The sequence below is a fragment of the Salpingoeca rosetta genome (genome assembly GCF_000188695.1).
Source record: "Salpingoeca rosetta unplaced genomic scaffold supercont1.7, whole genome shotgun sequence".
NCBI lineage: Eukaryota > Choanoflagellata > Craspedida > Salpingoecidae > Salpingoeca > Salpingoeca rosetta.
This window is the reverse complement of record NW_004754927.1, coordinates 1,917,884-1,927,883: the sequence shown is the minus strand read 5'-3', so window position 1 is coordinate 1,927,883 and position 10,000 is coordinate 1,917,884. Positions and strand designations below refer to the sequence as shown.

The 10,000-nt window shown below is 54.7% G+C and overlaps 4 protein-coding genes across 4 annotated transcripts in view; 2 read left to right on the top strand and 2 right to left on the bottom strand.

Annotated features, from left to right (window-relative positions):
- Positions 1-1,362, top strand: part of PTSG_03453 (uncharacterized protein) — a 1,757-nt gene extending 395 nt beyond the window's left edge. Inside the window, exons 1-3 of the mRNA XM_004995981.1 lie at positions 1-137; positions 394-528; positions 854-1,362. The exon at positions 1-137 is cut by the window's left edge and continues 395 nt beyond it. Coding sequence (XP_004996038.1) covers positions 1-137; positions 394-528; positions 854-1,090 — 509 coding nt within the window. The 3' untranslated portion in view covers positions 1,091-1,362. The remainder of the gene's footprint in view (positions 138-393; positions 529-853) is intronic.
- A 48-nt stretch (positions 1,363-1,410) lies between these two features.
- Positions 1,411-5,735, bottom strand: PTSG_03452 (uncharacterized protein). The gene is made up of 13 exons (XM_004995980.1): positions 5,625-5,735; positions 5,398-5,442; positions 5,014-5,163; positions 4,695-4,771; positions 4,320-4,377; positions 4,094-4,176; positions 3,739-3,829; positions 3,557-3,615; positions 3,192-3,413; positions 2,847-2,969; positions 2,340-2,545; positions 1,922-2,117; positions 1,411-1,697 (listed from the first exon to the last, which is right to left on the bottom strand). Exons 2-13 carry the CDS (start codon positions 5,414-5,416, stop codon positions 1,491-1,493), a joined length of 1,491 nt encoding a protein of 496 aa, XP_004996037.1. The 5' UTR covers positions 5,417-5,442; positions 5,625-5,735; the 3' UTR covers positions 1,411-1,490.
- Positions 5,736-6,066: 331 nt separating this feature from the next.
- Positions 6,067-6,763, top strand: PTSG_03451 (uncharacterized protein; the record flags this gene model as incomplete). The annotated part of the gene is made up of 2 exons (XM_004995979.1): positions 6,067-6,192; positions 6,533-6,763. The coding sequence occupies 2 exons, from the start codon at positions 6,067-6,069 to the stop codon at positions 6,761-6,763; spliced, it is 357 nt and encodes a 118-aa protein (XP_004996036.1).
- A 503-nt stretch (positions 6,764-7,266) lies between these two features.
- On the bottom strand, positions 7,267-9,691 carry PTSG_03450 (uncharacterized protein; the record flags this gene model as incomplete). Its single annotated transcript, XM_004995978.1, has 8 exons — positions 7,267-7,404; positions 7,759-7,834; positions 8,106-8,197; positions 8,337-8,405; positions 8,688-8,782; positions 8,921-8,987; positions 9,235-9,291; positions 9,548-9,691. The coding sequence occupies 8 exons, from the start codon at positions 9,689-9,691 to the stop codon at positions 7,267-7,269; spliced, it is 738 nt and encodes a 245-aa protein (XP_004996035.1).
- Positions 9,692-10,000: the final 309 nt, after the last annotated feature.

The following is a 10,000-nucleotide window of genomic DNA, read 5'->3' as shown; positions in this document are numbered from 1 at the left end:
ACGACCCGACAAAGGAGTACCGCGTCGCGCGCGGGTCCAAGTACCTGAAGCCCGCGGATTACGGCACCGCGCTGGCACACTACGAGGCCTGGAGGCATGCCTACAGGAGCAAGCACCGCTGGAACGTCATTATGGAGGTGGGCGTCACATTTGCGTTGACGTTTGCCTGAAGAAGACCGCCACCACCCCAACTAGCAAACACACACACACACACACACACACACACACAGAGCACCCCAATCGTGTTGTCTGCTTCTCTCCACCACAACTGCACCGTTCGGTTTTAAAATCTTCACTGCATACGCGCCATCGATAGTCACGCATTGCGACCCCTGCCTTGGTGTAACACATGCGCCACGCTGCATCTGTCCAACACGTCTCACAACGAGGCAGGATGATGCAGAACTGCTGCCAAATGTCAGTCTGACGGGCCCTTGGCCAAAGGTGCCCAAGGACGCGGACTTAGTCCTCCTTCGAAAAAGCTCTATGTTTGAGACATCCCCCATCTGCAAAGACACGTCCGTTCTGGTGAGTCACCCTTGTTGTGGTGTCTCAATGAATTGTTGTAGCACCTGCATGTGTTTGTAGCTGCCTGCAACTGTGTTCTTCAGTGAATATGATGTGTGTGCGTGTGTGATTGTGCGTGTGTGTGTGTGTGCGTGTGTGTGCATGTGCGTGTGTGTGTTGTGCCGACATTCTCTCGTCCCCTGTGTCATACGCACACCCACACACACACACACACACACACACACACACACACACACACACACACACACACACACACACACACACACACACACACACACACACACACACACGCTCTTTCCTTGCCTGCCTGCCCTTCATTTTACAGAAAGCGGACTGGGGTTTTGGCATGGTGGCCTATCTCGTGAGTCGTGCTGGTGCTGGGCGCATGATTCGCGAGGCAGAGCGTGTTGGCTTCAGGAGCCCCATCGACGGCCACATCTGGTACCACAGTCGCGTGTACGTCACGGGCGAAGACTGGATCACCCATCCGCCCTGCGCCAGCCCTTGCCCCACCTCCATCCGCACGTATCTCAACGGGGAAATCGAGCATGAGCCAGACTAGGGGCAGCATCACATTGCATGGACTTCTCTCCCCCTGTTTCTCCCTCTGTGTGTTTCTCTACTGCTGTTGTTTCCCGGTTCAGTTGGCTGACTGTGTCGTGATGTGTGTCCCACGCATGATAACGACAATTCTGAATGAAAGCAGGCACATGCACTGTTCACTTGCCCCACAAAAACACCCTGTCTGTCACCTTCATTCTGTACTCAGCACCAAGACACAACAGCAGCGCACACCAAAACTGAGAGAACGCTGGCAAAGCAAACCCATCAGCGCACAATGGAACAGGCAAGCATGCAACAAGCACACACACACACACACACACACACACACACACACACACACACACGAGAACAGCGGAGAGGAACAAGACAGAGGGCCAAGGGGAGGGGTGCACGCGCTACTAGACGGTGTAGACGCAGATGGCGTTGTCTGCACCGGCTGAGAGGAGGGTGCCGGGGTCACCAGCAGTCCAAGCAAGCGCGTTGATGTTGGACGAGTGGTCCTGATGGGTGGCCACCGTCTCCCACTTGGACACATTCACTATCCTCAAATCGCTGCCGCCAATCGCAAGGAAGCGGCCCGTGTCATCAAAGCACAGCGCATTCACCTGCAAGTCATCATACAAACACGCACACACACACACGCACATGCGCAACGTCATGATGAGCGGAGCAGGTGAAAACGAGCACACGCCATGAAGAAAAAGAACAAAACACACCGACAGCAACGTGCAACAGCAACGTGCCACTCCCACCGCCATCCATTCCTCACACAGCACAAAGCACCCATCACTTCGTGCCCATTGTACTGCCCAGGTTGCGTTTGCATTACCTTGGTGCCGGCGTCGAGCTCGAGGGTGTTGAGGCACTCGAGAGTGCGCAGGTTCCACAGCTTCACAACGCCGTCGCTCGAGGCAGAGGCAAGGTGCAGGCCAGACTCCGAAAAGGCAATAGCCGTGATGGGCGCAGCGTGGCCCTCAAACGACTGAAGCATCTGGTGCTGGTTGATGTTCCAAACACGCACCGTGCTGCAGGGGCGTAACAGAAGAGAGTGTGAGAGAAGGGGGGGGGGGAGAGGAAAAGCATGAGGAAGCAGAGGAACGAGAGTGAGGGGACGATGGCAAGCAGCAGGAGCACCGTACAGCAGCTGATCCGCAAACAAACAAACACGCACACACACCGTACACACACACGCGTGCACACCTACCCCCCCCCCACATACACACACAAACAATGGCAAGGAGACGAACTTCTTCTTTGTGCCAACGGCAAACAGGGTGCCATCGGGGTGCCACTGGGCGCAGGTGATGCCCGACGCAGCCTCCTCGTCCTTGTGTGTCGACAGCGTCTCGCCCGTCAGTACATCTGTAAACGACCAAACGCCCTTGGCATCCGCAGCCAGCACGTAGTCCATGGTCGGGTGCAGGCTCAGAGCCTCCACAGTCGCCTTGTGCGCCTGAAACACCGCACACGGCATTTATGTGCACATGTACACAACACACACACACACACATACACACGCACACGCGCGCAGTTTGTGTTGGGAACAGATGGATAGAGAGCGGGACCATGTGTGAGTGTCACATATATCCACACACGCGCGCGGTGTGTGTGTGTGTGTGTGTGTGTGTGTGTGTGTGTGTGTGTGTGTGTGTGTGTGTGTGTGGATCGGCTTGAGGGTGCTGTTGAGGTGCATGAACGCGTTGGTAAGCCAGCAAGCAAAGAAGCACCCACGCACGCGCGAAAAGCCTGCACACCTTGATAATGTGGCGGGTGTCACCGGCGGTTGTCCAAATGTGCACGGTGTTGTCTGCACTGGCAGTGATGGCAACATCCTGCGTTGGGTGCAGCAGGCACGCTGTCACCTTCTTGCTGTGACCCTGTGTGGTTGCGCAATAATCAATTGCAACACATGCACGGCGAGTCGGGAATAGTGTGAGCAAAACACAACTGTACAGACACAAGCCAACGCGCATCTTCACACAAAAAGCGTTACTCACGAACAGGCATGTGCACAACCCTGACTCCGCTTGTTTGTGTGTGTGTGTGTGTGTGTGTGTGTGTGTGTGTGTGTGTGTGTGTGTGTGTGTGTGTGTGTGCACCTTGTATGTGGTCAGGATTTCCTCGGAGTTGAGGTCGTACACGAGTGCCGTCTTATCCTGGCCGGCGGTGAGCACAATGTTGGGCTGTGTCGGGTGCACGGCAAGGTCGTTGATGGCCTTGCTGCGGGAGCTGTGCATGCCGCTGTGCGTCTTCTGGCACGTGTACTTGTTCACATTCTCCTCTGCAGGAAAGTCGGCAGCCTTGAACCGCTTCTTGCGTTGCTGTCAGCCAGAAGGACAAAGGTACGTTTAGCGGTGAAAGGGTAGGAAAATTGTGTGTGTGTGTGTATGTGTGTGTGTGTGTGTGTGTGTGTGTGTGTGTGTGTGTGTGAAAGTGAGGTGGGTAGAGGTGGCACGTGGTAAACCTTGCTGAGCTTTTTGTGGGTTGCCTTGATGCTGGCCACAACCTCCGCGGGCAGGGGTCCTGGCATACGCACACGCACGCACACACAAACAAAAATGAGAATTGGAATTGACAACATAACCAACCAGCAGCGTAAACAAGAACAACAGCAACAACAAGAACAACAACGTGTGGCGCGCACACCTTCTTGCTCCTCGGCTGCAGCGGGGGCCTCGGCAGGGGCGGCCGCCTGCTGCGCCATCTGCGGCGCCTGCTGCTCAAGCGCAACCAGCGCCTGTGTATCGCACACACATGCACACAAGCACAGAGAGGAGCATATGTGAGCGTGTGAGAATGAGTGTGCGTGAGTGCGTGTGGGTGTGTGTTTTAGATGTGGTTGTGCTGCAAGAAGACACGCCACAAACAACTCAAACGCTGACTTGGGGAGCATATGCCGGCGGGTGAGCGGCGACAAGCACACGTAACATGCAGCACACACATACATGCACACAGCGCAGCACATGCACACGCACACGCACATGCACAGCGCAACACAGACCTGGCGGGCCTGGTCGCGTTCGCGGGTGAGACGAGCAATCAAACGGCAAGATGCGTCGTGCTGGTACAGACTGTGTGTCAGCTCTACATGGGAACCAAAACGTGCGTGCGTCGATTGGATAAGAACGAGCATGAGCACATAGCGACCACTTGACACAAACACATGTCAAAGTAAACGACACCCGTCCACCTCCTCCCACGTGCATGGGCATGCAAGGGATGTGGACCTTGGCGAAGTTCCATGACGTGCTTCTTCAGCTCAAAGGACTCCAGCATGACGGCGTCCTAAGGTCGGTGCGCGTGAAGAAGTCGCGGAGTTCACGGAAATGGTGGTGGGGTGAGCTTGAGCGCGTGTGCAAGGCGTGAAAGGCCGCCACAGAACAAAGCGCACACAGGCATGAGCACGTCCATTTGCACAAACACAGAGACCCAAGGCGTCTCGCACCCGCGTACTCGCACACATACACACACGCACACACACAGACACACACACGCACACGCACACACACAGACACACACACACACACAAGAAGCACACACGCAGACAAACATACACCCTGCAAGAACACAAACTAAACAGCAACAATTGCGCTGGAGCTGACCCATTCATCCTGGAACGTCTTGAGCAGAGATGGGATACTGGTTGCGTTTGGTGCACGAGGCTGGACGACATCGCCTCCTGGCGGGGTCACAGCATAGGCGAGGGCAATTGGTGTTGCAGATCAATGGGTGCACGCTTTGACTGTGGGCATGCAGCCTTTTCGGGGCAAGCAGACCGACAAGACACGCATGGACCCGCACGTGCACGCATACACACAGGCAGATACAGGCATCGAAACACAGGCAGATACAGACACACAGACACACGGAAACACAGACGTGCAGATGTACACTCACGCACATATGCATTGACTCCCGTACCTTTGACATCGATCAGCTCGTCGACCTCAAGGGGATCGCCAGAGACGGGGTCTGTCTGGTTGTCGCGGAGATGCTTCTCAATCACACGCCGCTCAAACACGGCGCCAGACTTTGGGGACACCACGGGGTGCTCTGGCACGGCACCAGAAACTGCCATCCCATGAAGCACGTTAGCGTGCGAGCAAAAGTTGGACAGGAGGGCAGGTCAGCAAGGAATCCGCGCATGACAGCAGCAACAACAGCAGCAACAACAGCAACAGCAGCAACAACAGCAACAACAGCAACGCTGGCGCCAGAACTAGCACCAGCACTACTGTCGCCAATGCAGCGAGCACACGACCCCGCCCAAAGATCACTGGTCCACTGCGTAACGTTCGCACGTACTTGCGCAGTTCAGAGACATGGCGGCGGTGTGTTTCTGTCACGGGCCTGTGCTTTCCAAAAACACACAAAGAGAGACAGAGAGCAATCAAGGGGATGAGGAGAACAACCTTAGGGCGCGTGTTGGCGACTCTCAAGGCCCTGTGCCTGCGCGTGTATGTGACTGGGTGGGTGGTGATGGTGGTGCACTTGTGTCGTTCCCCTCTTTTTCCAATCTCCTCCTGTCTCACCAGTCGACTCGAAAGCGGCACTGGCTGTCTCTTGTGCGTTTGCTTTGTGCGGGCAGAGGATGATGCTATCCACCGCATGCACTTCTCCTCTCCGCCTTGTGCGAAACATACACCACGAGGCGCGAAAAACCGTGCATGGCATCAACAGGATTCGCCGTGCCTTTTTCTCTCGTCCTCTCGCTCGTGTGCCAACAAGACGAAGACCAACCAACCAGGTGGGCAGCTGTGGCGTTGTCGTGAGTGTGTGTGTGTGTGTGCCTGTGTGTGTGTGTCTGTGTGTGTGTCTGTGTGGACGCGACGGATGCTGTTCATGGTCGTAATGCACACCACACCACCGTGTATGCATGCCCACGCATATATTATGCTCACACTCACGCACTCACACACTCACACCCACAATATCTAGTTTGTGAGCCAAGTTAGACAACCCATAACAACAACAATGGTGTACGTTTTCATCTGCAAGAACGAGGGCGGCAAGTGGACTGCCAAGGGCCGTGGCGAGACCGCCGCCGACCTCACCGCCGAGGGCGAGGACTTCTTCGCCGTCGAGAAGGCGCTCAAGCAGGTGCGCCGGGGCTGTTGTGTGTGTCTGTGCATTTGTGTGTGTGTGTGTGTGTGTCTGTGTTTTGTGTGTTTTTTTTTTTTTACGCCCGTGTGTGGGTGTGTTGTGTGTGATTAAAGAGTTGGCGGGGGGGGGGCGCATGAACCGATAGCTCCACAGCTCCTTGTTTGTTGCACTCGCCTGCTCTCACGCTGTGCTGCACGGCTTGCGTCCACACACCTCCTGTTCCTCCCTCTTGCCCTCGTGACTCGTTGCTCGCGCTCACCTTGTCCCTCGTGTCGTTTTCGCCTCGTGCTGCCCCTTTGCCTGCCGCTCCCTCGCTGCGCCTCGCCTCGCTTCACAGACCGTTCTCGAGCACGCCAGCTACTCTGGTGCCGTGCAGATCTCCCACACCATGGTGACCCCAAAGTCCAGCGTCTTTGTGTGCCAGCTTGGTGGCGCCCCTGTTGGCGGCGCTGCCGTTGCCGGCGCCTCTGGCGATGCTGGTGCCCCTGCTGCAGAGGAGGCCGCGCCCGAGCCCGAGGAAGAGGAGGAGTCCGACGACGACATGGATGGCTTCTCCCTCTTCGACTAAGCCAGCAACACCTGCCGCCCCCTGCGGCGTCGGTGCAGTCTGTGTTGAAGTCGTCGTGGTAACGAACCCTTTGTGCCCTCGCTCCTTGCCTGTTGTCTTCTTGCCTTCCCGTCAATGCCGTCGTCGGTGTCGTCATCGCTGTCGTTGTGTTTGGTTGTGTGCATTCATAATTCAACTCCTCGTTGCAGTCACACGCTGGCCTATAGTTGACTCATCCGTTCTGTTGCTTTGCAGAACGTGGTGTGAACGCGGTGTGTTGCGCTTGCGCTTTGTTTCGACTTTGCTTTTGTCGAGTGCAGGTGCAGCTCATTGCGAAACGGCCCGCGTGTCCTGCTCTGAGTAATGAACCACCCCTTCGTGTCAGAAGACGACAATAAACCGCGTGTGCTTGAGACTGTACTTGACAAAGCAGCTAGCCCAAGTCCAGATAAGAATTTACTCAGCAACAACGACTGCATGTGTGTGTGTGTGTGTGTGTGAGGCAGGGATGCTTAATGCTACAGTTACGAGCGCTTCTCTGTCTTGAGTTTTGGGGGTCGCAAGCCGCCGGTAAAGCCTTTGGTTTTCTTCTTCTTCTTCTTGGTCTTCTTCTTCGCCTCTGCAAACTTCATCCACGACGTCACACGCTCCTCCCGCCCAGCCTGATGCGTATGTGCGTACGTGTGTGTTGTTTGGGTGTGTGTGTGTGTGTGTGTGTGTGTGTGTGTGTGTTGTTGTTGTTGTTGTTGTTGTTGTTTGTGTGTGTGTGTGTGTGTGTGTGTGTGTTGTTGTTGTTGTTGTTGTTGTTGTTTGTGTGTGTGTGTGTGTGTGTGTGTGTGTGTGTGTGTGTGTGTGTGTGTTTGAGAATGAGTGAGCAGGGGAGAGTATTCGCAATGGCAGTGCATGACAAGGCCCACACCCGTCAATGACTGCATACACGTGTGCACATACGAACGCAAACACTTGTACAAGCAGACGTGCAAGCACAAGCAACACCCGCACACATGCACACGTACCTCCCATTCCTTTCTCGCCTCCTTCTCTGCTTTTGCCTTTGCAATCTCCTCCTCTTTGGCCTGCCGCTCCTTTTGCCTGCAGGCAACGCACCCAGCCGCAGAACACCACGCGTGCGAGATGGAACATGAGGTCATTCAAACATCAAGAACAGCGACAAGCAAGTCAACATCTACATGTACGCAAGGAAGCAAGGTGCATATCAACGGCAGCACCCCATGCGCCACCATCACAACAACAGCTCCACTGCAAACACAGCCGCCAACACTATCGCCTTCACTGCCACCGCAGCGGCCACCACGACAGCCAACAGTGGCACCGCTGCAACCACAACAGCTGAGCGACATACGCTTGCTTGTAGTCGCGGGACAGGATCTTCTGCTTCTCAATCTCCATATCCGCAAACTTCTTCATCAGAAAGCGCCGGAACGACTCCTTGTGCTGCACACATACGCACACACACACACGCACATAAGATAAGACAAAGAGGGTTAGGGGGGAGGGGGAAGATGCCAGCCTTTATGTGAGTGAGTGAGTGAGTGAGCGTGTGTGTGTGTGTGTGTTGCGCAAGAAGACAGACCTGCTCTTCGCTCGTGTCTTCAGGGATTGTTTCTTTCTTCTTTTTTGCTTCCTTGCGCCGCTGCTCCAACTGCACGAAATGAATGGAATTCCATGTTGGCCGTTCAACGCATGTGCATGTGCACCCGTACCGTGAAATGAGATGAGAGGCCTTCACCAAGAACGATAATGCTACACCAACGACTTAAGCATGGACACACGCACACCCGCCAACACACACACACACACACACTCACACACACACACACACTCACGCACTCACTCACACGCTCTCACACACTCACACGCTCCCACTCACTCACACATGCGTTTACAAGAGCTACGTTCAGGCAGATGTGCAGGTGAAACATACCATGTGGGGGAACTCTTCTTCGGCCTCGCGGTAAATGAGATGAACCCAGTCCATCTTCTCCTCATCCTGCAGGGTCTGATATGCGGTGTTGACGACTGCCCAAGCCATAAACGCAGGCACAACATCCAGAAAACATGAGGTGAACAGATGAATGACAACCTCACGTGCCAAATGAGTTTTCACCCATCCGCTTTGAAGAAGGATGCCTGTGGCAGTGATACACATGCACACACCATCGAAGGCGAGTTTTGCTTGGTCCACCTTCTCCGGGTTCTTGTCCGGATGCACTAGAAACGACAGCTGTTCGGGTGAGTGAGTAAGTGAGTGAGTGCGTGAGTGTGTGTGTGTGAGTGAGTGAGTGCGTACGTTTGTGTTTGTGTGTGTGTGTGCGAACGAGAGAGAGGGTGTGTGTGTGTGTCAGTGAGTGAGCGAATGAGTTTAGGACTGTAGATGGGCATATGGGCATATGGAGGCGCAAAAAGAGCAGCCATGACACCACCGCAAATGCGTCCAAAAACCAAGCAGCATGCCTCAATCTCCATCCTACCTTTCGAAACTGCCGTTTGATCTTCTTCTCGTCATCATCAGGGCTGACTTGCAACACCTACGAAAGGAGACAACATGTTCAACCCAGTGAGCGAGTGAGCAACACGGCCTTTGCAGAGGAGGAACTAAAGCACCCATGCACATACAAGAACAACGTTTAAGGAGCACGCACACGCACACGCACACGCACACGCACACGCACACGCACACGCACACGCACACGCACACGCACACGCACACGCACACGCACACGCACACACACACATCAACACTCACACACACATACACCCACACATCAACACTCACACACGCACCTCGTAAGGGTTGAGATTTCTGTACTTGGCGCCTGGCCTCAGCAAGCGATCAATCTGCTTATCGCTTGTCCACACACTATCCTCTTCCTTCACCTTCTCAATCGCCGTCAGGAAGGACGACAGCTTCTTCTTCTCCTCACTCATGACAAAGGCCGAGTGAGCGAGCTGTGTGTGTGTGTGTGTGTGTGTGTGTGTGTGTGTGTGTGTGTGTGTGTGTGTGTGTGTGTGTGTGTGTGTGTGTGTGTGTGTGTGTGTGTGTGTGTGTGTGTGTGTGTGTGTGTGTGTGTGATGACCAAAAGTGTCCTACAAAACAACCAATAAATGTCAGGTAGACGACTCTTGAGGAAGAAATAAAAAAAGGGTAGGGGATGTGTCAGGAGTGAGGGGATAAAAAAGAAGGGGATACGCGAAGAACCGCAATGAAAGCGGCAGGCACAAAACAAGCAACAAAAC